The sequence below is a fragment of the Anabrus simplex genome, chromosome 9 (assembly GCF_040414725.1).
Source record: "Anabrus simplex isolate iqAnaSimp1 chromosome 9, ASM4041472v1, whole genome shotgun sequence".
In the NCBI taxonomy this organism is placed as follows: Eukaryota; Metazoa; Arthropoda; class Insecta; order Orthoptera; family Tettigoniidae; genus Anabrus; species Anabrus simplex.
In genome coordinates this window covers 152144326-152160473 of record NC_090273.1, presented here as the reverse complement: position 1 = coordinate 152160473, position 16148 = coordinate 152144326, and the positions used below count along the sequence as shown (strand labels likewise).

Sequence of the window (16148 nt, the reverse complement as noted above, 5' to 3'; positions counted from 1 at the left end):
GTTAGTTTTTGTCAAAGGTGTACCTTAGCCACAGAACATTTCTGACACTGTTTTTTTTTTTTTTTTTTTTTTTTTTTTTTTTTTTTTTTTTTTTTTTTTTTTGACAAGTTGTGTGACATATGGTGTGTGATTCAGCTTCCGTTTGTTCAGCAATCCGTTTGACATTCCCATCAGGTGGTATGGCCTCGTTTAGTGATTATGTTTAACTTTTGGACACTAGTGTTTACAGGAGTTAGGGATAATAGTAGGAAGGAATTGCGTCAATGTCATGAAGGAGCTGGACCGAGAGAGACTACAACAAGCTGAAAAATTGGATCAAGAAGTGCAAAAAATGCTAGGGAATCCAGTGGCAAGTCTAAACAAAACTTAGAAGACTTGTATGAATCGCAGGAAGATCCAGATTCTCCTTCGTAAGGTAGAGGGATGCACTGACATTTGAACACATGTGAGAAAAGTTTTAATTGATTGATTCACATGTTAAAGGAGGGATTTCTTTATTTAAGCAACTATCTCTGAGATTTGGATGATTACTTTAAGAAAATAGTAGGTAATTAAAATTTGGCACTTTAAAAACATTTCTGACTCACCTGAAGCCCAATCAAATAACGGATGTTAAGTTACCTATGAAGAATACGTTGCAGAAATTTAATTTCCATAACTTTATTAGACCCTGAGGAAAAGGGACATGAATCTAACAAATTTAACATTGGCGAGATATGCGGTTCCATATCGCCTTAAATTTCCTCATTATTTTAGTACGAAGAAACCTCCGTGGCTCAGGCGGCAGCGCGTCGGCCTCTCACCGCTGGGTTGCGTGGTTCAAATTCCGATCACTCCATGTGAGATTTGTGTTGGACAAAGCGGACGCGGGACAGGTTTTTTCCGGGTACTCCGGTTTCCCTGTCATATTTCATTCCAGCAACACTCTCCAATATCATTTCCGTTCATCTGTTATTCATTAATCATTGCCACAGAGGAGTGCGACGGGCTTCCTCAGCCGGCACAATCCCTATTCTCGTTGCTACAATGGGGATTCATTTGTTCCATTCCTGATCCGGTCAAATAACTGGAAAAACAGGCTGTGGATATTCATTTTCAATAATTGAGTTGTAGGTGTTACATTTTTCTGTCACCTTCCACTGGTAGGAAGTGCAACTGGGCAACCTACCTCTATTAACACTAATCAAAAGAAAAGTGGAAGAGTTCCGTCACTTCTGAATATGAAGGTAACGGCAAAAGAAAGAAAAGGGCCATAAAGGTCGTGTAAATTTTGTGCTGATCAGTGGCGGTGTGTAGATTTGTACAAAGAGCAAACAAACTTACTTTTAATTTTATAGAAATTATTAGATGTAGTGGCCGTCGTTGACGGTCATCTAACTCCCCAGCATGTTCCATCTATCGGTGATGAGTGACAGCAGAAGAGAGCAAAGCATATCACAACAATGATCAATGTAATGTTTCTGTTGGTCAGTTTTATGAGATTTCAATGTTATAGACATTCACATTTAGTTTCCTTCAAACTCTCTGACATTAGAGCATCTAATACAAAGGAAAACCTTGTTCTCCCTTTCCTGACTTCTTTTTGTCTTATTCATCAAGTGATCGGTCCTTCGCGGTTTCTTCTCATTTTCTTAATAATCATCTTCATTTTCCTTGTCGATATGGACCGATGAGCACGTGGTTTTACACCTTGAGACAAAACCCAGTTAACGCCATTAAAAATATTTCCATAATATCAATGTTCGCCGTTGATATGGACTAAGCAACAAAAATCTAAATTTATCAAATATATTATCATATTCGGTTCGGTACAACTGTATAAGACGTAAATGATCGGAAATGTAATTCTATATAACTTAAGCTATGTAGTATTTAAAGATAGGATCACTAACGACATAGAAGTTGGATCATTTAATTTTAGTCCTTCTCCTAAACTACCATTTCACTCAGCGTGGGTAAAATTATGTAATGCCTAGTTTGTAGTGTCTCATTCCTGACTTTACATACCAATTTTCATTAAATTCCCGTCAGCCATTTTCTCGTGATCCTCGAACAGACAGACAGACAGACAGACAGACAGACAGACAGACAGACAGACAGACAGACAGACAGACAGACAGACAGACAGACAGACAGACAGACAGACAGACAGACAATTATAAAGTGCATTTCCTTGTTACTGCGGACACGAGCGATGCAGACATAAAATTATTCTTAAATTCTGAGCAATGTACAGACAAAACTTTCATTATATATATACTAGCTGTAGTACGCGGCCTTGCCCGGATAGTTTTTAATGTTTTAGACGTTTTAGTATTACCACTCAGTTTTCTGTGAAGTGAATCTCCTTAATGAGATGTTGATTGATATTTTAGAGTTATTTAGATGTGTTTGAGTTCAAGTTTTAGATTATTTAATTTTCGAATAAAATTTCGTCCTTCTGGAAGCTCGAATTAGTATTAGATCCTTTCAAAAAATAATGTGATAATTATATTTATAGATACGTCTAACAGTCATTGAGACTGTCCCCGATCAGCCTTGCGACCCCAAAAGCAGTGGATTCAACACTGATCTCGGTCATTTTAGACTATTTACTTCTAAACCCGTCGCAATGGATTCGACATAAATATCGGTTATTTTCCATCATTTTTATGTCGTTCCCTTCCATTACCAACACCCAGCGGGGGTTGCGATGTTTCATCTTCATAGTATTTTGTTTTTTCAGATGGTAAGTCATATGTGTGTCACATTTCGTTGAGAGCTATTCTGGAACATACACAAATACATCCATAATCTCGGTTATTTTTACATTAATTTTCACCCCTTCTACATCCATTCTGATTACGGCTGAAGTATGAGAACCATCCAGAATGTCTCAGTTCATTTCAGCGACCTCATAAACAATGTATTCGACATTAACATCAGTCATTTTCATTTATTTTTATATTTCACTACCTCTCCTAGCAATGTTAGGGGGCCTTTTACCCCTTCAGATAGCAAGTCATATGTGTACCAATTTTGTATGTAAGTTCGGTCATTTTCGACATTTTCTTTTCCATCTCCTCTCATCTCCATGCCGACGGGGGGTGAACATGGACTTCAACGCTATTTGAAATGTCATTATTCACCTCAGCGACCCCATAAACTATGGGCTGTACATTAATATTTGTCGCTGTCTATTATTTGAATATTTCACTCCTCTTTCTGTGTTTTTTTTATCGTTCATCCCCGCCCCTAGGATTGCTAGGGGTATCTTACCGCATTGTAAAATATTCCAGATAGTAAGTAATATGTGTACCAAGTTTGGTTGAGAGGTATGCTTGAAGATACACACATACGTTCTTAAATTCGGTCACTTTGGACATTTTCTTTCCTTTTCTTCAGCGTTCTCACCCCCCACTCCCCTGCCAATTGGGACTGAACTTTGTATTAAACAGCATCCAGAGTGTCACAGTGTCACAGTTCATCTCTCCCACGCTCAGCGTCACCCCTAGTTATGATAGGATTGTCATACCTACATGCAGTTTGTCTCCTTATAGTAAGTCATAGTGTACCAAGTTTGGTTGAAATCACTTCCGTAGTCCCGAAAAGTATGGATTCAACACTAATATCGGTCGTTTTTAGTTATAGTTATATTTCGTCCCCTTCCCTAGGGCTTCTGTGGGTGTCCTGCCCCCACAGTATTTTTTCCAGATAGTAGGTAATATTTGTACCAAGTTCAGTTGATAGCTATGCTGGAACATACATACATACATACATCTATAATCTCAGTCATTTGGATATTTCCTTTTCTTCCCCACTTCTCGCGTACTCCTGCCGACCAGGGCTCAACTTGGACTTAAACGACATCCATAGTGTCATTATTCATTTGAGCGACCCCGAAAACTGTGGATTGGATACTATTTTCGATTATTTTGTTATCTTACGCCCCGCTCACCCCCACACAAAGGATGCTGAACTTTGACTTTAAAAAAAGATCCGGACTGTCACTGTTGATCTCAGAGATTCCAAAAACTGTGGATTTGACACTATTTTCGATTATTTGTATATCTGACTCCTCCTTCATCTCTTACCACAAAGGGAGCTAAACTTGGACTTATAAAAATATCCGGAGTGTCACCATTCATCTCAGCGACCCCGCAAACTGTGGATTCGACACTATTTTCGATTATTTTTATATCTCACCCCATCGCCCCCCTCCCCCCCCCCCCCCCACTGTAAGGGATAAAATATCTGGAGTGTCACTATTCATCACAGTGTCCCCGAGGAGTATGCATTCGACACTATTTCCGATTATTTTCATACCTTGCCCCATCGCTCCCCGTTCTTAAGGGTACTTGGGGTGTCTTACCCTCACGCGGTTTGTCTCCTGATAATAAGTCATAAGTGCACCGAGTTTGGTTTAAATTGCTCCAGTGGTTTAGGAGGACATGTAATACATACACACATACAAACAATGACATTTAAATAGACTCTCCTTTTCTCGCTGGGGGCTGCGCCCCAAACAGCCAGTTGATCTTCGTTAACTACTCGTGTCATTCCACTGTTGATATTCTACATTTTTCACAACGTTCAAATATTTTTTTCAAATCTATTACAGAGCGACATTCTTCAAACTGGGCAGACCTACCAAAGTTGGTCCTACGGCATGAAAGTACATCTCGATCACGGCATATTGGATTGCTATTTCCAAATAACATGCACGGTCATCAAGCAAGGCACTTTATAAAAAATGGTGGCGTGTTTCCATCCTACTATATACATCATTTCATACCGGACTATAATGATATAGCGTAAGCTGCTGTCACCTAGCGACAATCTGTCCATGAAATCGATCCAGTCTTAGTTCAGCTTTGCAATTAAATTAATTCCATAAAGTTACTCATCATGAAAAAACTACCCATCAAATATCCTTCAAACTACTTCCTAAACCCTCCCAGGGGTAACAAGAAGAAATTGTGAAATTATCTGCGAAATCGGCCCAGTATTTTTGTGAGTCTATTCGAGACATACAAACATTCATTATATATAAGATACATAGATAGATAGATAGATAGATAGATAGATAGATAGATAGATAGATAGATAGATAGATAGATAGATAGATAGATAGATAGATAGATATAGGTAAATATAGACGAGATAGGTTGGTAAGATGAGATAATTCATGGGGACTAAATGTTTTCAGGAGACCAAAGATCATGAACTATGGATGCGACCCTAATCTAGTACAGGATTGATGATGACGATAATGTCGAAGCCATCAAATGAAATAAATTCTGTTTTTTTCTATTCTTAAAAATACCAGTTCACCTAGAGCCACCGGCGAGTGCAGACGTACGGAGTGGAGGGTCCCTGGAGTGGGAGAAGGTAGTGTAAGTGAGGAGTGTTGGAAGTCAGCGAGGTGCTTACAGGCAATGATTGGTACAGAGCAGTACAGGGCGAGCATAGGTGGTTGGGAGGGAAGGAAGAAGAAAGAAGAAGTGAAGACAAGAAGATGCAGAATAGAACTGGATAAAATAGGATACTTTATACTTTCTGCAGCGGTGATTTTGACATTGCTTTGGATTGGGGGAGTAGAACTGAACCCAGGTCCGACTTACAGAGGAAATATGAGCTGGGAAGACATGGAAACAATCAGAAAAATCGTAACAGAGGTGGTAGCAGAGACATGTCCCCTCGAACAAATCAAGAACATGTTCAAGGAACAAACGAGGGAGTTTGAAAAAATGAAGGGGTGGTTTCAGGAAAAGATAGAAGACACAGCTTCACAGGTGAGAAGAAATGGTGAAGAAGTTTCAGCATTAAGAGAGGAGATAGGGAGATTGCAAGAGGAGGTATCGAAACTGAAAGCCGACGTAGTTGTTAACACCCGAAGTCGCAGAAATAAATGCTTATTTATATATGGAGTGCAAGAGGGTAAGAAGGAAGATAAGACGAGTATAGTTTATAAAGTAGTGGACTTAATTCAGGGTAAAATGAAAATAAATTTTAGTGAAGTGGACATTGATGATGTGACAAGAGTGGGAAGATTTAGAGGTAATAGGCCTATCAAAGTGCAATTATTTTCTACACTGATGGCTGATACAGTGGTGCGTAATGCAGGTAACGTGCAAGGAGAAAAAATATGGATAAGGAGGGACATAGGAGCTGAAGAGTGGAGGAATGAAAAAACTCTTAAAAAACACATGATACGAGCTAGGCAGCAAGGGTTGAATGCAGTCATCAGAGGACAGGAATTAGTGGTGACAGGCAACAGATGGAGGAGAGTATGGTCGGTGAATAGACTGATGGACCTAGAACGAAGGATGAAACAAGATGAGGAGGCTAAGAGAAGTGTAGTGAATAACGGGGATGACAAACGAGTGGAAGATAATAGGCAAGTGAAAGATAACGAGGGTAGAAGTGTAATTATAGGAAGTAGTACTGAAAAGTGTCAAGAGAGACAGAACGAGGTGCTAAGTGGAAGTATGAACAACGGTAAGGAAAGAGCAGTGGACGGGCAATGCAGGAGAGAGGCTGAAGATCAAAGGGGTGATGGGGGAAAGGAGAGTGAGCAACAAGAAGCTGAGAGAGCTGAGTGTAGTGGTGTAGTTAGACAAGATCAGGGTATAAAAGTAAGGCCAGTGTTAACCTATGAGTACCTCGATCAGAAGTTGGGTTGGAGCGCAGGGAGAGATAGAAGATATATTTGTAGAAGAAGTAGAGATGGAGGTACTGAGATTGCATTGGTGTAGGGTATAAATGCTGAGTGATGGCAGATGAGTGTGTGTTAGGGCTGAATTGAGGTGTTGGAAGTAGAGGTGGTATATGTTGAAATGTGGTGTTGGAAAGGTATGGAGATGTAGTTATGATATGTTATAGGGTTGAAATGTGGTGTTGGAGAAGTGGTGGTATAAGATGGTGGATGACAGTTTGTTGATATTTGGAGCTGGAGGAGTGATGGTAAATGTGGTGTTGGATAAGTGTTGTAATTTGGCTATTTGTAAATTTTGGTTTGGGGGAAGATGGAGTTTTTTGGTAGGAAATTATGATGGATATTAGGATGAGTATGAGTGTATGGCAAATTGAGCAAATTATGATGTGTTATAGGGTTGAAATGTGGTGTTGGAGAAGTGGTGGTATAAGATGGTGGATGGCAGAAGGTGAGTGTATTTGTAGAAGAAGTAGAGATGGTGGTACTGAGATTGTACTGGTGTCTGGTATAAATGCTGAGTGATGGCAGATGAGTGTGTGTTAGGGCTGGATTGTGGTGTTGGAAGTAGAAGTGGTATATGTTGAAATGTGGTGTTGGAAAGGTATGGAGATGTAGTTATGATATGTTATAGGGTTGAAATGTGGTGTTGGAGAAGTGGTGGTATAAGATGGTGGAAGGCAGAAGGTAAGTGCATTTGTGGAAGGAGTAGAGCTGGTATGCTGAAGTGTGGTGTTGGAAGTATTGAAGGCTTAGTATGATATGTTATAGGGTTGAGATGTGGTGTTGATAGCTATTTAATTTTTGGGGCTGGAAACAGGTGAGTTTATTATCATTTTGTATTGTATTGGTGACTGGTATAAATGCTGAGTGATGGCAGACGAGTGCGTGTTAGGGCTGAAATGTGGTGTTGGAAGTAGAGGTGGTATATGTTGAAATGTGGTGTTGGAAAGGTATGGAGATGTAGTAATGTAACTCGGCTATTTGTAAATTTTGGTTTGGTAGAAGATGGAGTCTTCAGTAGGTAATTATGACGGGTAGGATGAGTATGAGTGTATGGTAAATGTAAGTTATGATATGTTATAGGGTGGAAATGTGGTGTGAGAGAAGTGGTGGTATAAGATGGTGGATGGCAGAAGGTGAGTGTATTTGTGGAAGGAGTAGAGCTGGCATGAAGTATTAAATTATGATATGTTATAGGGTTGAAATGTGGTGTTGGAGAAGTGGTGGTACAAGATGGTGGATGGCAGAAGGTGAAGGAGAAGTAGAGGTGGTATTTGAGGTAGGGTTGGTGTGGTATTGCTAAAATGGGTGTTGGAGTATTGCTGGCCAAAATTTTTGGAGGCGTGATTGGTATTTGTTATTCATTGTCGAAATTTCTGGAGATGAGAGGTAATTTTATTATGGGTGTTATGACGGAATGAAATGAAATGAAGCAATGTTAACGCAGATTGGTAAAAGTTGCGGTATGGTTGATTGGAACGCAATGACGGAATAGGATGGCCGGGTTGGTATGCAATCATGTAATGGCGGGTTTGGAATGCAACCTGGTAATGCTGCGCTTGCAGCTTATGCTGGAGTAGGTCAGGGAACAATAGAGGTGAAGAAAATGCTGAAGTAAGAAGGCTGAGTACGTGAGAGTGATAACAAGCATGGAGTTGTAACACCAGCAGTAGAATGTAAACATTGACCAAGCTGTTGTGAATTGATGTAGATGGAGTTGGTTCTGGTATAAAACCGGGACGGTATTGTTTATTTCATTTGATGTTATTTAGTATATAGGGGAGAGGGGTGGCTCAGGTTGGACTATTCTTATTAATTTTATTTGTTATTTATTATTATTATTGTGAACATGTATTCGGGGCTGAATGCCTGTTTTGTTCACTAATAAATACAATACAATACTATTCTTAAAAATACGCTTTTAATCTACACATTTATAAAACTGTGTCAATGTAGTCCAGCGGACACATACATGCTAAAGAAGGCTTTGTGTCTCATAATCTTGAACGGAATGTAATGACGTAATGTACTAATGTACCCCACATGATTAATTCGATTCCAAGAGGAAAATCGACCACGTCAATCGCTGTCGAATCTTTAGACTTAGGATGATAAGTCGTACTTCCTACCAAGGTAGATGATAATCAAAATGAAAGATTAGAAATTGTGCATGTAAACTGAAACAATGCAGAACTGAGATCCGACATTCAACATGCACGTGAGCTCCTGGTGGACGCGTACACAAACAACGAAGCTCGGTATGTATTTTGCCGTCTGCGAGGAGTTTCGCTGTATCCATATATATTTTGTATCCGTGCTATTGTAGCGTGTGAGGGCAGCTTCGTGCTGAAGAGGCCGAACAGGCGATTGGCAGGAGAGACTCGTGGACAGATCCGACAGTGATACAGCACGTCACAAAGCAATGTCATTGTGTTCTACAGCATTGAACTATATCGTTTCTTAAGGCGCAGCTACTCTTGAAGATTTCTTGTTTTAAGTTCGTCATTAAGAACTTACAATTACCGCTGATCAGCAATAACGAGTGGAGAGTGATTTTGACCTCAGAAGTAGTTCAAAATAATTCTTCCTTCTTTGGGCGGAGGTGGGGGGCGTAGAATGAATATCCCCCATTTGTCGCTAGAGCTAACTAGGCCCTCAACTTGGATGCGAGGGATGGCGACCACTGTTCCTATAGCTGAGTCTGGTCTTGCTGACACTTGTACTAGAGTGCTTTCCAATCCAGACTTTCTTGCTCAACTCAGTTTTCTACCCTTTATACCCTGCTCTTTTTTCTTCTGTGGAAATCGTTGTTCCTGTGATTAGTGCTATTCCGAGGCCTAATTATCCCCCTGTGGGTGGGGTGGTAGAATAACACCCACGGTATCCCCTGCCTGTCATTAGAGGTGACTTAAAGGGGCCTCAGGAAGTCTGAACTTTGGAGCGTGGGTTGGTGACCACGGGGCTCTTAGCTGAGTCCCGGCATTGCTTCCACTTACTTGTGCCAGGCTCCTCACTTTCATCTATCCTATCCGACCTCTCTTGGTCAACTATTGTTCTTTCCCGACCCCGACGGTATTAGGTCCCTGAGGCCTAGGGAGTCTTTCATTTTCACACCCTTCGTGGCCCTTGTCTTCCTTTGGCCGATATCTTTTCAGTTTTCGAAGTGTCGGATCCCTTCAAATTTTCCCCTCAGATTAGTGTTATATAGAAGATGGTTGCCTAGTTGTACTTGCTCTTAAAACAATAATCATCACCACCACCACCGCGGCCTAATTAGTCAAGGCCAGATAAGCGCTGACCCAATATGGCAACTTCTGAGAAGTAAGGTGTTTCTTTATTGTAAGGTTAAATTAAAAGTCAGGTTAGGAATACAGAGCTGAAATACGTAGATCATTTCAAGTATTTAGGTTGTGTGTTCTCCCAGGATGGTAATATAATAAGTGAGATTGAATCAAGGTGCAGTAAAGCTAATGCAGTGAGCTCGCAGTTGCGATCAACATTGTTCGGTAAGAAGGAAGTCAGCTCCCGGACGAAACTATATATCAGCCTGTTTTCAGATCAACTTTGCTTTACGGGAGTGAAAGCTGGGTGGACTCATAATATCGTATTCATAAGTTACAAGTAACAGACATGAAAGTAGCGAGAATGATTGCTGGTACACACAGGTAGGAACAATGGCAGGAGGGTTCTCGGAATGATAATATACAGGCTAAGATAGGGGTGAACTCGATGAATGAAGCTGTACGCATAAAGCGGCTTCGCAGGTAGGGTCATCTGAGGCAACTGGACAAGGATAGGTTGCCTAGCAGAATAATGGAGGGTAAGAGAAGTAGAGGGAGACCAAGACGACGATGGCTAGACTCAGTTTCTAATGATTTAAGGATAAGTGCTACGGTACTAAACGAAGCAACAGAGGTGTTTAGTAAATTCACAGAGGCTTGCGGATTGAGCGCTGAAAGACATACAAGTCTATAATGAAGATGTATGTAAACTGCCCGGCTCCATGGCTAAGTGGTTAGCCGGTGGCTTTTGATCACAGGGGTCCCGAGTTCCATTCCAGGCAGGGTCGGGAACTTAACCACAATTGGTTAATTCCCCTGGCACGGGGACTGGGTGTATATGCCGTCTTCGTCATCATTTCATCCTCATCACTACGCACAGGTCGCCTACGAGCGTCAGATCAAGAGACCTGCACCAGGCTCTCCGGAGGCCACACAGCATTTCATTTTAAACTGTAATGGACTTCCTCATAAGAAACGCAATGTCTACGGTCAGGGGAAACAATTTCATTGCCATCCGTAACTTCACACGAAGAAAAATATCGGATTCGTGAAACATGCTAATTAATTTGTACCTGTATAATTCTTATTAAGTAAAATTTGACAGACAACAATGAAAATGTTTGGAGAAGCCTCTATTTTTTGTTTTATGTATTGAGTAACTAGACCGGACCAGCGGTGTAGGGATGACGTGCTTGCCACTTACTCGGAGGGTTCGGGTTCGATTCCCGGCCAGGTCAGGAACTTTTACCTGGATCTGAGGGCTGGTTCATGGTCCAATCAGCCTACATGATTACAATTGAACAGCTATCTGACAGTGAGATGGCGGCCCCGGTCTAGAAAGCCACATGACACCTCACGATCCGCAGGCTTTTCGGGTGAGCAACGGTCGCTTGTTAGACCATGGGCCTTCAAGGGCTGTTGAGCCATCTGGTTTGGTTTCTTCTTGAGTAACTGTATCGGCATTCTACTATGAGAATGTGATAAATATCTTCGCCGAACGAGGAGCGAGGTGTAGAAGTATATTTAAGTTCTCCGATTTTGAACACCCCGTCAAAGTTTTAAAACTATCTGAAATATATTCCGAATTATTTTGAAAATTTTATGAAGAATTTTGTGTTTTTAGTTTAAGGGCACTGAATAATCAAAAGTTTGAATTATATGGGAGAGAAAAAATTACGATTTTTCGGCCAACACATTTCTATAGATATCCCTACTATGAATATTTGTTGATATTTTTAAAGCATTTTTGTTGAAATGTCTATGTTCAAATGTATTTTCTGGTTGAACCAAAATAGCGCAAATCTTGTTTGAATCTCATAAAGAGTGACATTCAGAAGACATTGAATTACAGTGTAATCCATCATGGTTAATTTATAAAGAACTAGGGGTGCTAGGGCTTCCTTTCTCCCACAGTTTTTAAACATAGTAACTCATATTTTTACCAAGTTTGGTTGAGAGCTATGCGGGAACATACCCACATACATCCATAATCCTGGTCAGTTTTGGATGTTTTATTCTCACCCCCTATACCGGTGGGAGATGAACTTCGAGTTAAACAGCATCCAGTGTGTCTCTGTTAATCTCTGAGACCGCGAAATTATGAATTCGACACTATTTTTGATTATTTTTATATGCCACCCCTTCCCACTTCTACCCCTTGAGGTGCTAGGGGTGGCTTAATCCCACGGTGTTTGTCCCCAGATAGTAAGTCATAAGTGTACCACGTTTGGTTGAAATTGCTCCAGTGATTTAAGAGGAGACGTGGAAAGTTACTTCATAAAACATGACGGCGTGTACCCATCCTCCTATATACAGCATTTCTTACCGGACTCTCGCGATACAGAGTCCAGGCCGGTCCAAATCTTGGTGCGGCTTCGTAACTTAAATAAATTACATATAATTACTCATCATAAAAATCTACCCGTAGGATTTCTTTCAAACCGCTTCCTAAACCCTCTCAGGAGTAATAAGAACAAACTGTGAAATTTTCAACGAAATCGGTCCGGTAGTTTTTGAGTCCATTCCAGACGAACACACAAAAATTCATGTTTATATATTAGTTTGTATAAAAATTTTGAGCTGTACAAAGAGAATGTGTAAGTATGACACATTCTTTTTTTATTCCATGAGTGGTTTGCTGATTTTTGTAATACCATGCTTGTAATTGTTAAGATAAATTTCTTCGACTTTTTAACACATAATAAAACAAATATATTTCATTGACTTCATCATCATCATCATCTGTTTACCCTCCAGGTTCGGTTTTTCCCTCGGACTCAGCGAGGGATCCCACATACCGCCTCAAGGGCAGTGTCCTGGAGCTTCAGACTCTTGGTCGGGGAATACAACTGGGGAGAATGACCAGTACCTCGCCCAGGCGGCCTCACCTGCTATGCTGAACAGGGGCCTTCCAATGTGGAGGGATGGGAAGATTCGAAGGGATAGGTAAGGAAGAGGGAAGGAAGCGGCCGTGGCCTTAAGTTAGGTACCATCCCGGCATTCGCCTGGAGGAGAAGTGGGAAACCACGGAAAACCACTTCCAGGATGGCTGAGGTGGGAATCGAACCCACCTCTACTCAGTTGACCTCCCGAGGCTGAGTGGACCCCGGTCCAGCCCTCGTACCACTGTTCGAATTTCGTGGCAGAGCCGGGAATCGAACCCGGGCCTCCGGGGGTGGCAGGTAATCACGCTAACCACTACTTTAATTGACTTAAACATAGTTTATTTGCAAGTCATTGCTTACAATGCCAACGGCCGTAGCCGTGTTGAAACACCGGATCCCGTGAGATCTCCGAAGTTAAGCAACATTGGGCGTGGTCAGAAGTTGGATGGGTTGCCACGCGCTGTTGGTGGGGGGTAAGGGAATGGAGGAGCGGAAAGGAACTGGCCACCCTACCGCACGTAAACTCCGGCTCAGGAACACCTCTGCGGAGGTTCGGACCTGCCTTCGGGCAGAATAACCCTTACCTATTGCTTACAACCGTACCAATAAAAAAATAATACGATTGTTTGCTAGTGACCTTCAGTAAATGCTGAGCAGTTCCTCACAATATGTGAAGTGACGTGTATACAAGTTAACGGTGAGATAAGAGCCAATCTTACCTTGTACACGATCCGCCCGCGATTTGCCGGGAGGAACTGTCTCCCGACTCTCCAAGACCGGTGCTTTCTGTGGCTTGTCTCCTTCCACACTCTCCTCGTTACTGCGCCAGTACACTGTAGCTATGGTTGCCAGACATTTCAGTTTCATGTCTCCCTTCTTGAAGTGTTTAGGTCGAACTCGGAACTCAAGCCCCAGTACCGCTGTCTCCAAGCCGTCGTGACCTTCCTGTACGATGTGAGGACCTCGTAACGCTGTAGGATCTGCCTGAGAACACAGTCGGAAAATGTTAGTTCCAAATAATGATCACTGATCACAGAACGATGGAAAATAAGAAGTAATCAAGAAATATAATGGAACATCTATATATATATATAAAATAAGAGGTTTTTTTTTTTTCTGTACATTGCTCAGAATTAAGAAAGAATGGTATTTCTCTATAGGTCTTGTTCACAATAACAAGGAAATGCACTTTTTAATTTTCCTTCATCTCTGTGTCTCTGTGTATACGCGCATCACGAAACAATGGCTGAAGAGAACTAAATGAAAATCGGTATGTAAAGTCGGAGAATAAAGCACTCTAGTCTAGACTTAATTCACGATGGATTAAATGGTAGTTTAGGGGAAGGTGCCTAAAAAGTAATGTTTAACTATCTATTGTATGTTATTACACAGGTTAATGGAACCTTATTCACAACGTGTACACATGACTTCATTTAGAATTCTGTATACACTGTCGAATTCCGTAGCGTAGAAAATATAGCGATGGTCTAACCGCGTATCTGACAATGCTCTTCCCTACCGTACCGTGCCGTATGTGTTTACGGACTCCCACAGTATACTGTATTGTATTTAAGGTTCATTTTCATTTACACGTAAGCACAGCAAAATGAAAATGGTTCTCATGGACTGCATATCTATGTGTGTCTGTGAGGCGTACCCAGGTCTTGAGGAAAATAATGGATAGGAACAGCATTGTCACATGCATGGTATTAAAACTAGGCCATCGGTACGGTAGCGTACTAGAACATCTCGCGATCTAACCAGGGAGTAGTTCAGTCGGTGCGTTTTGTGCTGAAAAGAAATGGCGTATGTCTTTTTAGTAACGGGAGTGTCCAAGGACAAGTTCGGCTCGCCAGATAAAGGTGTTCTGATTTAACTCCCGTAGGCGACCTGCGCGTCGTGATGAAGATGAAATGATGATCACATACACATGCACCCAGCCCCCGTGGCAGTGAAATTAACAAATTACGGTTAAAATTCCCGACCCTACCGGGAATCGAACCCGGGACCCCTGTGGCCAAAGGCCAGCACGCTAACCATTTAGCCATGGAGCCGGACGCGTTTTGTGCTGCCGACAATTGACGGAATACAATTGAATGTAAAAAGATGCTCATATTAAAAAATAATACAAAAAAGAAAAATGGTGGTAGTGGTGTTTGTTGTACAACTAGACAGATCATCCGCCAGTATGTGTAGTATAATACAGGTCGTTATTGGTACACATCCTTTGGGCAACAATGCCAAATAAAGCCCTTGAGCGATTTATTGGGATTCTGTTTTTTTGCGTGTAAACCTGGGTAGTTCTGCCATCTGCTGTCGAGGAGGACTAACTTCCGAGTATGAGAATCAAACACATCCCGCGCTTTGAATGAAAGACTACTGAAATGACGAATAAGAAATATCAAGCTGTCGACAGCTGCAAAAAACATGCGTACAAATCATTTAAATGAATATAAATAAAAAATAAAAAATATGTAGGTAAGGTAAGGGTTGTTCTGCCCGAAGGCAGGTCCGAACCTCCGCAGAGGTGTACCTGAGCCGGTGTTTACGTGCGATAGGGTGGCCAGTTACTTTCCGCTCCTCCATTCCCTTACCCCCCACCAACAGCGCTTGGCAACCCATCCAACTCCTGACCACGCCCAATGTTGCTTAACTTCGGATATCTCACGGGATCCGGTGTTTCAACACGGCTACGGCCGTTGGCCAAAAAAAAAAATTAATTAAATATTTATTTATATGGGAAACTCCAAAACAGCGAGAAGCCGAATTACAGAGTTCCGCAATGTAAAATATATTTACAACGGAATAGCACAATGCAAACTTTAAAACAAAAAAAGCGATGAAGAATAATCGCGTAATGGCGAAAGTAGAGGAGAAAATAAAAAACGAACCAAATAACTGTAGAGACAACAATTAACAATAAAGCATAAAGCGAAAGGAAAAGAACAAGGAAAATTAACGATTGAAAGTAAAACGAAGATAAGAACTAGGCACAGTATGTATAATGCAGCTAACCTAGGAGACATAAGTGACGGAATAGTAAGTAATAAATAAATAAATAAATATTACATTTTGTACAACAGAGGACAGCGCAATGACAAAAGAAAAAAGGAATATGAAAGAAATGAGCTACGTTAAGTTAAGGAAGAATCGATTAAAGGAGGCATACGAATAAAAAAACGTCCAAGTTCCTGTCAAGAAGATAAAGTGTTAAGGGGGGTTGGAATGCGGATAAATAAAGTTCTTTGCACAAGAGAGAGGCGAGAATACGGAATATGAAGGGGC

At 41.2% G+C, this 16148-nt stretch overlaps 1 protein-coding gene across 1 annotated transcript in view; it reads right to left on the bottom strand.

The window, feature by feature from the left end:
- Positions 1–13502: 13502 nt before the first annotated feature.
- LOC136880915 (uncharacterized) overlaps positions 13503–16148 on the bottom strand; it is a 293114-nt gene continuing 290468 nt past the window's right edge. Inside the window, exon 7 of the mRNA XM_068229178.1 lies at positions 13503–13847. Within this exon, the coding sequence (XP_068085279.1) occupies positions 13503–13847 (345 nt within the window). The remainder of the gene's footprint in view (positions 13848–16148) is intronic.